This window comes from Dichomitus squalens (assembly GCF_000275845.1).
Source record: "Dichomitus squalens LYAD-421 SS1 unplaced genomic scaffold DICSQscaffold_28, whole genome shotgun sequence".
Classification (NCBI taxonomy): domain Eukaryota; kingdom Fungi; phylum Basidiomycota; class Agaricomycetes; order Polyporales; family Polyporaceae; genus Dichomitus; species Dichomitus squalens.
The window spans coordinates 77,472-95,104 of record NW_006766910.1 but is presented as its reverse complement, the minus strand read 5'-3'; the positions used below and the strand labels follow the sequence as shown (position 1 = coordinate 95,104).

Below are 17,633 nucleotides of genomic sequence, written 5' to 3'. Positions count from 1 at the left end.
TGAGCTGCGCGTCGCGTCAACCCTGGGTAAGGTTGTACGGGCCATCATTCCCTTCGCCGTCGCCGCGGCAATCGATTCTCATGCGCTAATGCGCGATAACTGATAGGTCCGTCTGCCGCAACTCTCCCTTCCAGTCTTAAGTCCGCGTTTGCGCCCCGCCCGAAAATAGACCCAAATTAGAATCCTGCAGGCAACTCGCGAGTCGAAATGAGGGTACGAGGCTCCCTCAGCCTCTTCGTACTCTTGTTCATCTCCTGTTGACCCAGATTCCGAGACCGCGGCGACGCAGCTAAGGTCAATATGTGACAGGAACCGGAGCTCCCTCAACTACCCCAGCAAGGGACGACCGGGGCTCCCTCACTCCCTCGCGGGCATGGCTTGCCACCCATGGCGGATTCACGACGCGGTCGCCTCACGACAGGAATCAGAGGACGCAGGTCATAGTAGACAGTACATGTAAACCACGCCTACCATGAGGCACGGCCTCGCAGGGTAATAAACAGGGATCTAGAGAGAGAGAGAGAGAGAGAAGACGCAGGAATGGGACCTCCCTCCTGTCGACGCGCGAAGACTACGCGTGCGTCGGCGACAGTGGTGAGGCCGGCGTGCACCTCTTGCTATGATGGACGTCTAACAGGCTGCGCTTCGACTCCTGGGCCCCTCGTTATGGTGCAGAATTCCACGACGCCTTGATCGGGGATCATCTGTTGCTGAGAGGGAGCACCAGGTGCCTGGTGATGCCATGCCTCCCTCGACATGGGCCTGCGTTGTAACAGTCGACGCAGACGCATCTTCCTACCAGCTCGGACCACCCCATGATGCTCCTAGCACTCCGTTGCGTGCTGCTTCGTATGCGTGTTTTTGTGCTTTTGTGGCGGATACATGTCTCTCACAATATATCGGACCCATCTACGCTCTTCATTTGGATTGGGCACTGTGCACCGGCGAGAGAAACCAAAGCATCATGAATGATCACGGCCTAAGCGCATGATGTACACGGTTGCTTGCAAGACTCATTCTACAGTCTTTCTATTTTACTTTTCCTTTCTTTTTTCTGACTGGAGCTTCCGATCAGAGGCGCATGCCATGTAACCCTCACGATGTATCCACGTAAGTCAAGATGGTGGGACCAGAGCACCTCCAGCGCGCACTTCTGGCGTGCGAGCCTTAGGATCGAGTTCGACTACGACTGTTCAGGTCAGCTTCATGCATCTGCTGGTCCATAACATTAATAAATTTGAATCATCTGACTCCATGGTACAGGACCGCCTCTGGGGCGATTTTGGACCTGACGGAATCGGATCGTCGGCGCCTGACTCCATGAGTAACGACAGGGTGGCCTTCGGCTGTTCTTCGCCGTACCCGACGCCGCAATTCGAAAGTCTGGCGTTTGGATCTATCTGTACATTCAACTGCTTGCTTAATACCCCGAAACCCCTCACGGTGGCGATCGACCAGAACTTCAGCGGGTTTGAGTTCCATGGTGACCGATTGGAGATTTGTGAACATCAAGGAATAGTTGGCACTGATGCCTTCCAGCAGAGTGCGTGCATGTACCGGCGACACCTTGGGGTTGTTCACACATTGGACTCAATCGCGATGGAGCTTTTTGGCCGTTAGCACTGGCCTTTGAATGCCACGCAGATGACGTCTCCCATTGCTTTCCGCATGGATACACGCAGGCGACATGTCTAACATGTGACTGTCGTGGAGCCAAACCTACGATTCCAGTCCCATCATGGATGTCGTGCGGATTCTGACATTGGGAAAGCGGTCTTCCAATCTTTGCCGAAACGTTGACATTATATATGAACTCAGATTGCGGGGGCGTAGACTCGTCCCCAGGCGGCCGCGATCCCTCTCCCCCTCGGGATGTCTCCTCCGTCTGTTATGACACTAGATGCCATTGTTTTGACATACTTTTGGATGTACGTGATTCACAGGTCATAAGATAAAATTCTAACGGTCTTTCTTTTAGGTCTGTCATATTCTACTTGAGCGTTGTGATGTCTGGTATGACTCCTCTCGTGCCAATGCATTTTTAAATTACTTTGATTAGTGGTGGTGGTATACGACTGGGTTCTTTCACTCCCTCGAAAACTGCGACTGTTTTGGGCAGGGAATGTCAGGTCTCTCTCCACTTGGCTTTACTTCGCAAACCGGTATATCACCCTTCTCTATGAAGCGTGTCAGCTGTTGGTATTCGTACCGTGGTCTAGTAAAGTATGTGTTTTCATTTCACCTGCACAGGGACATATCACTGACCACGATCATGAAGGGGTACCTTCACAAGCGTAGAAAGTCTCGAACGGCGCTTACGAGAGTCATCTTATTCAGCTGCACACGTATCATATGGGTGACAAGTATCTCGACCGCATTATCCATGCTTGCGCAAGCAGGTATTTTCTGAAAAGTGTGTGTCATGCTACTGCGATTAATTCTACAGTTGACAGTGTTCTATGGCTTGCGGGCATTTGCACTCAGTCAATCCTGGTGCCTATCGATATCCGTCTTCGCTCTCACATGTATGCCTTTCGCTGCCGGATTGGTTTGTCTTTCCCCCCAGCCAAACATTGCTGTAGTGAAAGGGAAACTCCAGATGGATTTCTGCTATCAATTTGCTGGAGCTCAAGTCGTCGACCCCATTTTCCACGGATGTATTCCAAGTTTGGACTATCCTCTTTCTCTTGTGCATACGTATGCCGTTTGTTCAGCTCGCCACTTAGGTTTTGCTGACGTTGACCACTACAGTAGTCAGTCCCAAGAAAGACGGAATAATACTCGTTGTCTCACTCCGTTTTATAGTCACAATCCTCAATCGGGCCTGTGCTATCGTCGCAGATACCTCATTGATTATTCTCACCTGGCATTCTCCCTAAAAACGTGTATCCCATGTCCTGACTGAGAACAGCCTCATTGGGGTTCTGCTGCGCAACGGTACGCTCTCGCGGTGGTTTGATTGGCTCGTTAGCTGACGCATGACCTTCAGGAATGATATATTTTGCGTGAGTTACAGGAAGGTCAGCACCGAGAGTTGATCTGATTCTGGCACTGATAAGGGCGCTCTTGATATCCAACATCCTGCTACTCATTGTGCTCCAACAACCCACGGTAAGCGTCAATACTTAGCTTGCTATTCGATCATCGCCCAAATTGATCCTGCTTCAGCTTCACGACCTCATGACTGGCGACACAGCATCACAGATCCTTACCTCGTGCGTCTCACACCTTTGTCACGCGTCGCAGTGTGTAATCTTGGCTATAGCCTGACGGTCCCTGCTACACAGGATATCATCCGTTCTCGTCTCGCACTTCATGCTCAATCTACAAGATGCTTACAAGAGAAGCTCCGAAATTTGCGTCTGGTACAATTCACTGTGTGCATCTCAGAGCATCATTTCGTCTGGCCTCAGCTTCGTACCGGCATTGGGCTCAATTGCAGCTCACATAGACGACACGGTCCTGGAAACTCCTGTCGCCGAGATAAACGATTCATCCTACGTACTTGCAGGTATGATGCTCCCCCTGTAGAGAATACCCGATGGAAAGTACATGTTCCTGAGGAGAGCTGCATATCCCATGACGTGAAGGTAGAAGACCTTACATTCACCAGGCCTCATAGACGATAACGAAAGGACTGTGTTGAATCGTTCATCAGCAGGCATCACAGTCTACATTCGTCTCTATACAATTATGATGGACGTCCGTGAAGAAGTTAAACTATTGAGTCCTCAATACGGCCTCCCCTACCCCTTCTGTCTCTTAAGCACGTCGACGATCTGACGCACACGCCTCGTGATCGTCTCTACGTACCCCTACACTACTACGCTCCACGCGCGGAGCCAGGGCAGGTGCCTCCGGAGGTGTTCGTTGACGTTCTGTACTTCGAGCAAAGGTAGGTTCGCCGTCGGTCCTACACAGTCCACCGCAGGTAATGAGATGAGGACTGAAGAGCGAGGAAATCAGGTAAAAGCGAGAGGCAAGCGGGTCTCTAGGCACCCACGCTACGGCAGCCATGATGGAGCTGTAGAGGGGTTAGAGGCGTAGGGCCGATGGAGTCCATGAATTCGGGCCTAAAATATCCATCTATTGCGTCAGCATGCGATTCGGGTATGTTAGGTGGGAGAAAACTCACCGACTCGGACAACGTCGCCGTACTTTTGGTGCAGCCCGTGGACATACTCATGGTCGTACCCAGACAAGCTCACGCATGCAAGAGTAGGTCTCGCACCGCCTAAGAACCTGATGTACCATCTGAGCGAGACATGTCTCATCAGCAGGAATCTCTTGAGGTGAAGCATGAAAAGTGTACCCGACCAATCAAATCGAGGAGTTCCACAAAGAGCTTGCAAAACCATATTGCTAAGTTCGTTTTGAATATATGCATCAGAGGCTTCCCTAGAATGACTTGGGAGATAAGCGACGTGGTCGATGACGTGACGGTCAGCAGGGCGCAAGTCTCTGCGTGAACTGTGACGGAAGACTTTTAAATGCGGGCACCAGTGATGCAGAGACCGCCTGAAGGACGCGAAAGGTACAGGTACAGCGACACCTTGTATAATTAAGGCCTACGGGATTTCGTGTCGCGCAACTCAAATTGGGACTCGCATACAGAGCTCCATGTATGGCAATAGCGACTGCAGAATTATCCGCTCCCTCTAATTACGAGCGACAAGGCTGAAGGTGAAGGAAAAGCTTTCAATATTACTAGCTGGGTAGAGACTGGGGCAACCTACTATTCCCGAGGATTGACAGAGTTGACCTGATATACGGCAGGGGAGTGGTCTTTGCCTCACATCGTCCGACAAAGGTGTATGTATGAACTATTTCCCGTGCTCAGAGGGGTACTCGAGCGATGCAAGTATGAATTTGACACGACGCGTCACCTAGCGCCAAAATCTCCTTGCCGGGTAGTGGCCTCATGGGAGGGCAGATTCAATGGCGCATAGATAGTCATGCTACTCTTTCCACCAAATATACCTAAATAAATGCACGTGTCCACGAAGCCATGAGGTCGGTGCGATTACGAAAGGCACGACAGCACTTTTCAATGTCGAGGTAGGCGTTTCTCTTGCCCAACGTAACGACGTGTGTGTAATTAGGAGCAGTTGAGAGCCAAAAGGGTGTCACGGGAAAGAAATCACTCACGTCCTGTCTGATCATCATTGCGGTTGCTGTGCTCGGTGGCATCTAGGATCCGAGCGGGTCTGCAGTCCTTCTGTGATCCAATCCCGAAACATAAACCTTTGATATATGCTGGGGTCAATGATCAAGGTCTGATTTATGAGCTCGACCGAGGACTATATGTCGGAAAGGTGCTATCCGGCACTTAATGTGCACATGGACAGCATGCTCCTCTTCTATGACAGGGCTGTCCAGGAAGATGCTGGTGAGACAGGAACAAAAGTTACCCACTACGAAGACTACCTGCATCCCACAGCGACTCGATCGCATCTACTCACCTGTAGAAGGAGTGTCATTCTTTTGGCTTGACGCCCTCCCCTCCCCAAGCTAGGCAGTGCCAGTGCACTAAGGACCACGCGCTCCAAACGTCAGCAATGGCAATCGACTGTTTGAGCGCCATAAGAGTGTCCGGTCATAGCTGAAAGCAAGGTCCAATCTGAGTCTGATGGAAATGGTAGGCTGAACCGTGACCTTAGGGCGTTCACAATCAGGTAGGGCGGGCGAGTAAAGGACGAACGAGTTACAAGATGGGCGAGGGCAAGTCGCAACGTCCCACGCCGTGACAAGCCATGCCGGCCCTCCCGAGACGCAGTTCCCGACGTCGGCCAGCTCGCTCAGCATCCTACCCAGATTCTTCGCTGTCATCCTTTGACAAACATTATAATTGAAAAGAAGATAGTTGAGACATCGACTCGGTTGAACGATGTTCCTGCACCCCCTTAACTTCGGATATCATTCACTTGCTGAACATATCGGAATGATCCATGGATACGATGTGTATCATAGCAGATGATAGGCATATAGCTGCATCTACCGATGACAAAACATGAAACAGTGATCATCCAGGCCGCATTGCCTGTTGCATGAGTATCCAGATATATCCTACACATACTAGAGTATATATATGGGGCACACGTATCCCTGATTCCGTACTCATCATTTCAATATCTCGTCTTGCAGACATGAGTTCTCTTTCAGAAATTTCAGTAGACGATCTCACATTGAAGTCTTTTTGGTTTGTCTCTAAATGACCACATTTGAACTCCTCTCACAGTTTTCTTAGGTATCTACAAGGCTGCTTAGACATGGCATTATCAGGTGAGCCTTCTTACACCGGAGGGAGAATACTGGCATATGTCTCTGTAGTATTGGTGATATATGATTGGATCTTGTCGCTGCCTCGGGAGGCGAAGCTATTCCGTCCAGGAACTGCCAGCAGACTCTCTACCTGTTTATACGTCTGTAACACCTATATCAATCTGATCAGTCAAGTTATCACCCTATGTACATTAGGCGCATTGCCCGCAAAGGTATGCAGATTATCTTTACTTGCACAGTATTGCCTGCTCACCACAATTGTGTGAAGAGGTAAGCGACACAATTATAGAGCATTCACACCTCATACAACAATGGACCATTCCAGGTGCACTGGGTTTACAGTGGCGGGTTATGTCTGCGTATATCTGTCTATAATCCCACCCGCATGTAAGTGACCTGTGAGCCAGTCGTTGACTTGATCTTTTGGTGATTGACCTATATTCTGCAGTATTCGCTAGCCTAAGGGCATTTGCACTGAGCCAGAATAGGGGTGTATCAATCCTGATCCTTGTACTATCATTTATGCCTGTTGCAACTGGGATGGTCAGTCATGCCCTTCTTTGATAGTCGCTGCTAATGCATATGGCTCATCAGATCGAGTTTGGATATAATTTCACTATTTCCGTCGACCCTATACTAGGTTGTTCAAGCGAGGATGATTACCCCTCCTCCCTAGGTCAAAAGTATGTGATGAAGACTTGCATTATAACCTGGTTCCAATTCAACTCATTGCAGAAGTATGTACCTGGATGCGGCTTTTTCTGGAACAAGGGTTTCACCCTCCCAATGACAGTAACCGTCATCACTCGCACTGGAACCATTATAGCCGACACCTTGCTTATCGCTATTACAACGCTGTCATTCCATGGAAGCACATTGAAGCAGACAGTTAGCGCGATATCTGCGAAAAGCCTCATGGGGGTCATGTTGCGAGATGGTTCGCTCATATTTCTCACTCGTCACTCCTTGTATTGATTACTTGCACACAGGGATGGCTTACTTTGGGTAGGCAGTAGCGCTGGATAACTCATAGTAGCTCTCATCTGATTATGGCCTAGGATATTACTGCTGCTGAATGTACTTCTTCTAACCCTTTCTCAGCTATCCCAGGTGATTGCAACTCTGGCGATGTCTCAAAGCTTCAACCGTGAGACTTACTGTAGAATAGTTCTCTAATATCAGTTCGGGAGACGAGATATCCCCATTGATTGCTCCGTAAGTCCCTCTACTTCCTGCAGACATACGGTTCGCCCAATATCCTACCTCCTGATGATTAAAACCAGTATATCGTGCATGATCGTCTCGCATTTCATGCTTGATCTTCAAGAGGCCCATCAAAAAACCGTTGTTTGCCTTGCTTCCAATGATCTACACATATCACAAAGCATCAACGCTGGTTCATTGTGCCACCCTTCAACACTTGGATCCCTTGCTGCTCGCATAGAAGCTGCAAGTTGGGACATAGAAGACCCAGGCTTCGATGCGGCGTGCAGAGCAGACATAGCCGATTCCGTTACCTTACCAGCAACTGTTGATAGCATGGTACAAGCCTCTTCACTGCACAATCAATCAGCGATTGGAGAAGTAGCGGATGGAGAAATCAATGGAGTGCCACAGGAACACACGTTGTAGACCATACTATACACAAGTCGTGGTTGGTTCGCCGTGTCAACCTCTCTTTCCTTATGATTATTAGGTACTCACACGTCTTGCTAAATAGTCCCCACGCCGTATGTCGGCTAAACGGCCCACCAATCTTGATAACAAACGTCACCATCGGTCACCGTCTGAACTACGGTAGACTCACAGCCACATGCCCTCTGATTGTGCAGCGTCAAGCGCATAACCCAAATCTTGCTCTTCATCGACCTCATTTCCCTCTGTTCCATTCTCTATGTCCAGTGCTTGATTTTTGTAAATGAGATAGGTACTTCGAATCTACTATACCGGAATCAGTGGGTAACTCGGAAGTCGTCGTCCCGCCCCTTCTGGCGTCGTGGAGGCTCTCACTTTTCTCGACGGAGGCTGTCATCCACGCTTGTCTTGCTTCTCGTTCTCAACCTCCAAGAAGCTCGTCAAAGGCAAGTGCTTGGCCTGGCCTCACTAGGAACATGCTGTACGTGCGAGGTGATGGATGGAAATTGTGGTCATTCGCGAATCGTGTATGGCAGCAGCCACAACCGTAGAAAGGTGTACCTGTATATGCTTCGTCCAAGTGTGGTAGCATTGCATCGACCATCGACGTCTCAACACCGACTCATGAGCGGTGGCTAAAAGACATATATTCACGCCCTTGAGCAGCAGTAGCCCACCCAACTCACCCCCTCACGCGCACCATGACGGGTACAGCCGGCCTCGACGCAACAAGATGTGCCTTGAATCCCCTCTCGTACTCCTCGGGATTCCACCCCTGCCGCAGCGAAAATTCAAGCCGTTGCATCACTGCACAGACGACCATCCGAATCTCTTGCAACGCCAGGTTCTTTCCGACGCAGTTCATCGGCCCAAGCGCGAAGGGAATGAACGCGTCTACGTTGTGCACGAACGTCTCGGGAGCCGACAAAGACGGCGATGAGGAAGAGGACGATGCAAAAAGCCAGCGATCGGGCCAGAAGGTGTCAGGGTGGGGAAAGAAGTTGCGCGGGTCACGATGGACGGAGAACGCCTGCACCGTGACAGACGTGCCGGGAGGGAGGAATCTAGACGCATGTGCACGATCAGTTGCGAACGTCATATCTACAATAAGAGGAGCGCATAGAAAGCATAGACGTACATCGAGTCAACGGTGGCGCCCTGACTCTCCCGCGGGACTTGGCGCTGGCTTCCCGTAGGTACGGGCGGATAGAGCCGGAGGGTCTCGTTGCTGTCCGGGCCGTCTTGGTCAATCCAAAGTTACTCGGGGTATCTAGAAGGAAATGGCTCACATAACGGCATTCAGATACTCCATATCTGCGAGATGCTTCGAATCGGCGACGTCTTCACCTGCAGGATAAAATTTGTCCACCTCGATTTGGAGTCGCTCGTACGCTTCTGGATGCGTAAGCAGGCAGTAAAAGAGACTCGTCATCGTGCTGGACGTCGTGTCCGCGCCTGCGACGACCGCCAAGCAGCCGTCGTCTGTCAGTTGGCGCAGAGGGACAACGCCCTTCTCGGGTAGGTCTTCGTTGTTCTACTCGCAGAAAGACTTCGTTTAGGACGGAGAGTACTGAGAGGATCATTCTCATACGCACGAGGTAGTGGAAGAGGTCCCGACGCGAGGACACGTTCTGGATGCGCTTGCTCGTTAGCGCTTTGCAGTGAGAGATGAGGGTGTGCAGGGGGGCGACAGCAGCGGGGATGTGGCTGAGGTACACGCCCAGCCACGGGACGTGCCCGAGGAATGTCCCTGCGCTGCAGATCGACCATGAGCGTTGACGTTGACGTCGAAGACCGACTGCATAGGAGAGCGGAGACACTTACACCATGCCTTCGTCAAGGACCTTCCACACGTTCGCGTCGTCACCGTCCCGCAGGAGCTCAGACCCACCCCCGAACCTACATGTCCCTTGCGTCAACAGATGGGGGAGACACGCAGACAGTCACAGGGACTCACGCCATGTCGCACATGAAGTCATACCTGCACGCAGTATCCGTTGATCAGCAATCATCAGGGTCTACAATCGTCGCCTCCCAGCTATTGACGGACTTACGCAAAGAAGTTGAACCATTTCCCCAAAACAACCTCCCCCACCTCCTTCTGTCTCTCGAGCGCATCGACGAGCTGGCGCGCCCTCCTCGCAATCATCTCCCCGTAGCCCTTTACGGCCGTTGCGCTGAATGCACGGTTCCAGGGCCGGCGCCGGCGGAGGTGCTCGTCGACGTTCTGGACTCCGATGAGGGGCAGGTTCGCGTCGGACTCGCTGAGCATACGCCCGACGTATTCTGCCGCATGCGCAGTACGGTGAGACCGTGTGCCTGAAATGAGCAGCAGAAAGGAAGAGGACGTACGAGGACCCTTGGGCACACCCACTGCAGTGGCCATGATCGGGTTCGCGGCAGACGCAGAGCGAATCGAGAGCTCGTTTGGACCTGGCCACGCGTCCGACGCCCACGTCAGCTCGCGCTCGCTGATGAATTGAGGGACTGGAGGAGAAATCGCACCAAACCGGACGACGTCGCCGTACTTCTCGTGCAGCTTGTGGATGTACAGATGCTCGTACCCCGACAAGCTGACGCACGCCATCCACCACTTCGACAGCTTCGCCCCAGGTGGGCCAGGGTAGCGCGCGAGTGGATGCCAGGGGGCGAGGCGGTAGAGAATGACGAACGCGATCAGTGCGCCGAAATAAGTCAGGTCACAAAGCAAGAGCGCATGGATGGAGGTATAGGAAGAGGGCAGTAGTGCAGACGCTAGAATTGGAGGCCCGAAGAGGAGAGCGAGATGTGCGCGGATAGAGTAGGTCTCGTACCGCTTGAAGATCTGGTGCGCGATCTGAGGGTAGGCCGTCCCGTCAGCGATATTCTCTTCAATTGAGGCAAGAGCTTGAGTTGGATGTGCGACTTACCAACGCCAGGAAGACAAGTCCACCAAGAACTTGGAAACCCATCTCGCCAAGTTCGGTTGGGTATGGCTACCAGGCGAGCTATATATGCTTGGGGGCGTCCGGGGAATACAAATGGGGAAACACAAACGGGGATAAAGGTGACATGACGCCTATCGGGACTCAGGATTTATAGACGTACCTCATGTCGCAGGTTACATAATGCCGCGAAGGAATGTTTCCGGGGTTTCAGTTGGTATGATTTGTGGCCTACCTCGAGGAGTCAGGAGAGCGTTCACGCTGAGAACCCTTGGAAGACGATGTCACAATAGGAGACCGTTGATGGGCACGCGCAAGCTGGGCGTGTTGTTCGCAGATGGTGATGTGTGGAGTGTTGCAGACGAACAGCAGCAGGATCGGGCAGGGGATGGGTATCAGCCAGGAGTTCACATGACAGCTCAGACTTTCACAGGTAGATAGTGGCGAATTCAACCTTACTTGCATGGGAACACGAGCTCACGATGCAATGGGATATGATCAAGCTCTAACAGTGATACAGACCTATTGGGTAACCAACCATGAGAAGTTGACGATCCACAACGAAGAGCAACTCACACCTACAGTCCCTCGCGGACTCATGATCTGCCGTATGGTATCGATATCTTAATCTGTGGGGGCCTTGGACATGGGCGGATGAGCACCGGGCTCAGTGTTCTGAACGAGCGGCTCTCGCTCGCTCGGATCAATCTCCAGAGAGGGTCGTCGTCTACACGAGCACAAGGTCGCCGTGCATGCATGTCCTTCAAGATGTGAGTGTCCCTGTCCGTGAAGGCTGCGGGGAACTAGAAAGATGGTACTCACGAACGCTCATGAAGTCAAGGCAGATTCCCAAGCAGACCTCATAGCACCCAAGAATAGCCACGGAACAGCAGGATCCCACGATATCGTCTGACATTGCAGTGAAGAAGAATGTGTGCTTGGTATCCCGTACGTGGGCAGCAGTCGAGGTGAGAGGTCAAGAAGCCTAAGCCCACTTCCCAGCGACCGCTTGCGCCGTGCGGGGCAACAGCGGCCGTAAGCAAAGATGCATACCCGCACAAACGCCCATTCTACCCCTGTCCGGAAGCTCGCTCCGGACATGCCCCTAAGATGGGGTTAGCGCAAGCAGGCAGAGAAAATCGTTCCTGCTCATCTTGCGGAAATCCTCCACCACAGGCCACTCTAGCGGAACCCACATCCATCCAGCGATGGCCCCAAGTAGTGCGTCCCTTATTATGAGACGTATACTTTGCTCATGCTCAGCTAGAACACCGCAAGCTTGACGTTCCAAGCAAGTCCAGTCAGTACATCCTTCGTAGATAAATCTTGTCGATCGCTGATCATCTCGTATGTAGAATTCAAGAAGGACCCCGGTGTCCCTCGTTTACCCAGCCTAAAGGCTCGAAATGCAGGAAAGCATGCTCGCCCCGTATGTCTGCAATGGCACTCCCATAGACACCAGTAGCTCACCCGCTGTCCAACTATAGCCACCCCGCGCCGACCCCGACGCCCAGATGGCTTCGGAACCGACCCTCTCATCCTTGGCCGCCCTTGCCGCATCTACCTCAGAAGTCGACGACGGAGCGTACTCTGCTGACCCGTCGTCATCCCGCGGCGCTCCGAAGACAAAAGAGCAGCTTCGCCGACACTACATCCGCGCACTTCACAAAGTGATCGACGAGGCGGACATCATCGTACTGGTTCTGGATGCACGAGATCCGGAAGGTTGCCGCAGCAGGCTCGTGGAGGAGGAAGTACGTCGGAGGGAGGCCGAAGGGAAGCGTTTGGTCTTTGTTTTGAACAAAGTTGGTGAGCGCATATCTAGTTCCGTTCACCCTTGGCCGATGCCTCTGGCCCCAAACATCATCCATCATATTTGCCCTCGTCTCTCCTGGCCTGCATCCATTCCTACGTTCCTTTGTAGCTAAATCTGGTCGAGTCCTTGTAAGCTCATATTGCTCGTAGATCTTGTCCCGAGAGACAACGCAGAAGCGTGGCTGCGCTACCTCCGACATACGACCCCCACCCTCCCCTTCAAGTCCGCCAGCTCCAACCAACGCACCAACCTCTCGTCCTCCACAGCCCCAGCCCTCCTCCGACTCCTTAAAGCGTACAAGCCCAGCGCGCAGAGCATCACCGTCGGCATCGTCGGGTACCCCAACGTCGGCAAGAGCAGCCTCATCAACTCGCTCAAGCGCTCCAAGGTCTGCGCCGTCGCCGCCCAGCCGGGGCACACCAAAGAGCTCCAGACGGTCCAGCTCGAGCGAGGGCTGCGCATCATCGACTCGCCCGGCGTCGTCTTCGACGAGGACGACTTCGACGACGGCAAGTCCGCGCGCAAGTCGAACCTCCTCCTCCGCAACGTGGTGAAGGTCGAGGACGTCGAGGACCCCGTCACGCTCGTCGAGGAGATCCTCGCGCGCACGGACCCCGCCACCATCAAGAAGCTCTACAACGTGGAGGACTACTCGTCTCCTCTGGAGTTCCTCACCATGCTCGCGCTGCTCACGGGGCGGCTGCTGAAGGGCGGCACCCCGGATATACTCGCGGCAGCGAGGCACGTGCTCATGGACTGGAACCACCAGAAGATCCCGTACTTCTCTCTGCCGCCCAGCGTGCACCCGTCGCTCGTCCCCTCGACCGTCCCGGGCACGAGTGGCGGGCAGGTCGCGCCTGGGGCAGAGGCGGTCGGGCAGGCGCAGATCCTCACTGAGCTCTCGCAGCCGTTCCAGCTCGCGGGCCTGTTCGGCCAGGCGGATGCAGGCGCGTTCGGCGCTGCCGCCCAAGGAGAGGGCGCGGACGCGGAGATGGAGGAGGATCCGGACGCGTTCGTCCCCGATGTGGAGTCCATGGACGAGGACGGGTGAGTGCTCGCCCTCGCCGCACCCTCTGTACGGCGTGGCTGACCGCGCGAGTACGACAGGAAACAAATGGAGTCGGACGACCTCGCCCCGCGCATCCCGCGCAAACGCTCCCGCAGCCCCAGCCCCTCTACGCTCTCCATCGCGACGCTCGCCCCCTCCGACGCCCCGTCCTATCAATCCAATAAGGCGACACGTTCACAGGTGACGATCGACGACAACGCACGCCCGCCTGCCCCGAAACGCCTCCGGCGCTCGCACGACGTGCCCGACTACCATGCGCCAGTGGATGAGCACGCGCGGCGGGGCATGGCAGGTGCAAACCCGTTAAGCAGGAAGGTTCTCAAGAAGGAGGCGAAGAAGGCGCGTCGGACGGCAAATCGCGCTGCGCAGGCCGAGCGGGTGCGCGCAGGACTCGGTATGGACGTGGATGAGGACGTGGTGCTCGAGACGACGTTCATGGGTTGAGCGGGGAGACGTTCGTATGGTAGGGTAGGTTGGTAAGTGAGGGGTGTATGATATTGGTCCACATCTATGCTCTATGTAGGTCAACTTTATTAAGGTATCACACGGCCCCACATCGTGCGGATCGGATCCAGCCATCTGCGCGACCATTCTGCCCTAGATGATCAAGGCTATGGTCGACTTGCTCATCCCGAGGTGCACGTTTGCAGACAAAGCAACATCCACATCTATTTTAGCGAAGCGGTCGCTATGATACAAAGTATAACAAGCGCAACATGGTACGCACGATACAGTCTCGACGATGGCGAAGATGAGAGTGCACAATGATCCGTATAGCGAGGAATATAGATCGGATACGTATGTAGATGTGAGCATGCCGCGCCATCCCCACCTCCCCGGCCCTCCGCCCAGAAGGAACGGTCTTGACAGTTGACGCGCCTTTGTCGCAGGTGGAAGAACTCACACCACGGGGCTGCGCGCACGCTGGCCTCGCGCGGCAATGGCCTGGTGGACGCCGACCGCGGATGCGGTACGGCCGCACCCGAGAAGGTCGGAACGGCGGGCCCGAGGTCGAAGTTGAGATCTTCGAAGGGGGGTTGACGAAGGGCAGTCGTTCTGGGAGGCCGCTAGTAGAGCGCACTGCTGCCGCTGCCGCGGCTGTGCAACGGCGCGGGGGAGAGATGGGAGAGAGGGGTACGAGGCGTGGGCGCGCCCCACCCGGGACACGAAGCGAGACGCGGAAAGCAAGGCTCTGAGCTGCTGCGAGGGACGACGTACAGCCGACGCGAGGACGCGCGAGAGGGGTTCTATACGCTGTACGACTCCGAGTGCTCCGAAGAGCCGATCTTGGTCTTGGTCGTCCCGACGACGCTGTCCGTCTCGAAGGGCACGGCGGAGATGACGGTCGTGAACTGCAGCAGCCACCGGTATGTTCCATCAGCACGCCGTCGACGAGTGCCCACCGCTCAAGGGCGGAGCAGGAGGAGAGATAGACTGCGAGGAAGCAAACTCCGAACCGACGATATCACACTCCAGGGAGAAGAACAAAGACACCGTGGGACCCCACAAAGACAGAACCCCAGCACGAGCACGAACACGCACCTCGATACCCGGCCCATACCCACTAGGGTCGAGCGCGCTCGCGCTCACGCCCTCGCGTCGGCCCGCCTCGCCGGCCGCGCTGAGCGTCGGCGCGCGGAACGCCCCCTGCTTGTAGTGCTGGCGCCGCATTCCCCTGGACCCCTTGCCGAGCAGCGACCCGCGCGCGTTCAGCGTCGCGAGCAGCGAGTTGACGTACACTGCGTGTCGGTCAGCACGTGCGCCATCCGTCATCATTTGGCGCGAAAGAGATAAGGAGAGAAGGAGAGGGGAAGAGAGGGGAAGGGAGGGGGAGACGCACGCTTGCTGAGCGCGAAGTAGAACGCGAAGTAGATGAACTTGCGCGGGGCGGCCGCGAAGGACGCCACTGCGCCGATCGCGCAGAAGCTGGCAGGGGGGGGGAGAGCTTCCGTCAGTCTCGCGTTCGGAGCAGGCGAAGGTGAGCTGCACGGCCACGCACCTGGTGAGGAGCCCGGTGTTGATGCTGTAGGTCATCAGGACGCGGATCACGGAGTCCGTGCTGGAAGGGGCCACGCATAAGCCTTCGTGCAGAGACGCGGATACTGGTAGCCGTAGCCACGCGATGGGGGGTGGGGGGGGACTCACCTGCGGATGCCCGTCTCGAACTTGCGCAGCAAGACGCACTGCGAGATGGCGACGATGAGGTCGACGGCGGACTCTGCGGCTAGGCCCGTGTACAGCGCCCACTACGCATACATCGAGCATGCGTGAGCACGAGCGCGATCATGGGAGGCCCGCTAGAAGGGCGCGGGGAGAGAGAGGGATGTGGACGCACTGAGAAGTCTTGGATGTGGGCATAGGAATGCGCGTTCCAGCTGCGGGGTCAAAGTCAGATCGGTCACGAGCAGGGCTGCGATTGGAGAGGGAGCAGCGTACAGTTTCGCAGCGAAGTCTGGAGAGGTCACGAAAGTAAGGGGGAGGGGGGGATCAGAACACAAGCATCGGTGGGTCGCACACACAGAGAGACTCACATGCAGCGTCGACTGAACGGATATTCGAGATCGACAATCAGGGTGCGCACGTCAGCATTCACTCGCAGTGCGCGCGGAGCAGGAAGCAGCGTACGAAGGATAAAGAGGGAAAAGGCAGACTGTTGGCGGGCGTCGGGGTCAGTTCGCGGCCGAGCGACGCGCGGTAGCTCGGGAGGGACGCACGATGATAGCCGGAAGCCACCAGTTCCCGTGGCCCACTGCAGGTGGTGCATGTTCACGTCAGCTTCGCAGTACGATTGGATGGCAGAGGGATCGAGACTCGCATCTGTAGAGGCGGACGCCGAAGCAACTGCGGCGTCTCGTCAAGGCGCGTTCTAGAGTTGAATTGGACTGGAGTACTCACCCTCGGACGATGGAGTTGCTGATGTTCTGGATCGAAGGCATGTGAATGCGCGTTCTGACATAAATACTGAGAACTTGCCGAGACTATGATCATCGTCTACGTGATCGTGAGGCAGGGTCAGTTAAATAGCTAACCGTCGCACAGCGAGCAGATGCAGCGTACAGTGAACGGCCTTCGGGATTAGCTTGTGTTAGTACCTACAGCCCGTAAGCGTGAAGCAGTGCCCATATACGCACCATATCGGCTTTTGGATAGCCTGCAAGTTGGTGAAGTTGGTGATGCAGTACCAGTACATGGCTCCGGTGATCAAAGCGACATGGACCGTGTCGAGGAGCCTTTTCACGCGCCCTGACATCAGCGCGAAGGTCCTCGTGGACGGGAGTAAAGCCGCGCTAGGGTTCTCACCAAAGCCCAGCAACCTGAAACGATCGGTTACCGCGTCAGTCTGTTGTCTCACGCTGGACACTGGGAAGGCTCACCGAGAGTTTGAGGGACTTGGAGTCATTGTGGTTATCCCTGTAGTACACATACGCTTGGAGGGACGTAATTCCATACAGCCTGAGACGAAGAGGGCAGGGACATTTCACTGTCTGAGATACGCGTGAAACTAGAGAGAAGAAAAGCCCGCACAAAGTGGAGACAAAATGGCCTATGAACGCGGCTCCCAGCGTGTCGTCGAGGGTGATATGGGGTGTCGTCGGGATGAGAGACATCTTGGACTTGACCTGTGCCTTCCTAGATGCTGCGCGCGATAATCAGACCAAACCGGAGGCGGTAGCGTGCAGGGGGCATAAGCAGAGGGAGGGAGATGGGGATGGGGTGACAAGGCAGCGCAGACGAGTACTACATATATGATCTCGACGATAGCCTCGAGACTAGCTCGCGCATATCACGACGGAGGATGGATGGACCCTTGCGACAGCCACTGCCGATCCCGATTGACAAGCCGCGATTAGTACTGACACAAGTATGGACTAGTATGGACTAGTAGAGAGTAATTAGTCTGTACTGA

General features: G+C 54.6%; 5 protein-coding genes across 5 annotated transcripts; 2 read left to right on the top strand and 3 right to left on the bottom strand.

The window, feature by feature from the left end:
• Window positions 1-742: 742 nt before the first annotated feature.
• DICSQDRAFT_128280 (uncharacterized protein) lies at window positions 743-4,766 on the top strand (the record flags this gene model as incomplete). The annotated part of the gene is made up of 16 exons (XM_007367732.1): window positions 743-849; window positions 1,116-1,197; window positions 1,264-1,543; window positions 1,819-1,928; window positions 2,060-2,223; window positions 2,251-2,399; window positions 2,447-2,525; window positions 2,912-2,937; window positions 3,017-3,111; window positions 3,169-3,215; window positions 3,288-3,511; window positions 3,532-3,590; window positions 3,768-3,895; window positions 4,120-4,218; window positions 4,391-4,442; window positions 4,635-4,766. The coding sequence occupies 16 exons, from the start codon at window positions 743-745 to the stop codon at window positions 4,764-4,766; spliced, it is 1,833 nt and encodes a 610-aa protein (XP_007367794.1).
• Window positions 4,767-8,418: 3,652 nt separating this feature from the next.
• On the bottom strand, window positions 8,419-10,868 carry DICSQDRAFT_156277 (high nitrogen upregulated cytochrome P450 monooxygenase 2; the record flags this gene model as incomplete). The annotated part of the gene is made up of 10 exons (XM_007367731.1): window positions 8,419-8,981; window positions 9,056-9,145; window positions 9,207-9,451; window positions 9,513-9,672; window positions 9,742-9,816; window positions 9,875-9,898; window positions 9,972-10,203; window positions 10,270-10,350; window positions 10,423-10,753; window positions 10,827-10,868. The coding sequence occupies 10 exons, from the start codon at window positions 10,866-10,868 to the stop codon at window positions 8,600-8,602; spliced, it is 1,662 nt and encodes a 553-aa protein (XP_007367793.1). The 3' UTR covers window positions 8,419-8,599.
• A 597-nt stretch (window positions 10,869-11,465) lies between these two features.
• DICSQDRAFT_148499 (uncharacterized protein) lies at window positions 11,466-11,757 on the bottom strand (the record flags this gene model as incomplete). The annotated part of the gene is made up of 2 exons (XM_007367730.1): window positions 11,466-11,602; window positions 11,664-11,757. 2 exons carry the CDS (start codon window positions 11,755-11,757, stop codon window positions 11,466-11,468), a joined length of 231 nt encoding a protein of 76 aa, XP_007367792.1.
• A 438-nt stretch (window positions 11,758-12,195) lies between these two features.
• DICSQDRAFT_64966 (P-loop containing nucleoside triphosphate hydrolase protein) lies at window positions 12,196-14,170 on the top strand (the record flags this gene model as incomplete). Its single annotated transcript, XM_007367729.1, has 4 exons — window positions 12,196-12,270; window positions 12,329-12,670; window positions 12,791-13,704; window positions 13,765-14,170. Coding segments are annotated over 4 exons (1,737 nt in total), but the record flags the coding sequence as incomplete, so codon positions are not given.
• A 448-nt stretch (window positions 14,171-14,618) lies between these two features.
• Window positions 14,619-17,334, bottom strand: DICSQDRAFT_108803 (uncharacterized protein; the record flags this gene model as incomplete). Its single annotated transcript, XM_007367728.1, has 17 exons — window positions 14,619-15,078; window positions 15,269-15,465; window positions 15,567-15,652; window positions 15,726-15,785; window positions 15,872-15,972; window positions 16,062-16,101; window positions 16,163-16,178; window positions 16,258-16,269; window positions 16,352-16,376; window positions 16,441-16,475; window positions 16,542-16,567; window positions 16,622-16,647; window positions 16,700-16,717; window positions 16,784-16,793; window positions 16,858-16,969; window positions 17,088-17,179; window positions 17,252-17,334. 17 exons carry the CDS (start codon window positions 17,332-17,334, stop codon window positions 14,974-14,976), a joined length of 1,044 nt encoding a protein of 347 aa, XP_007367790.1. The 3' UTR covers window positions 14,619-14,973.
• Window positions 17,335-17,633: the final 299 nt, after the last annotated feature.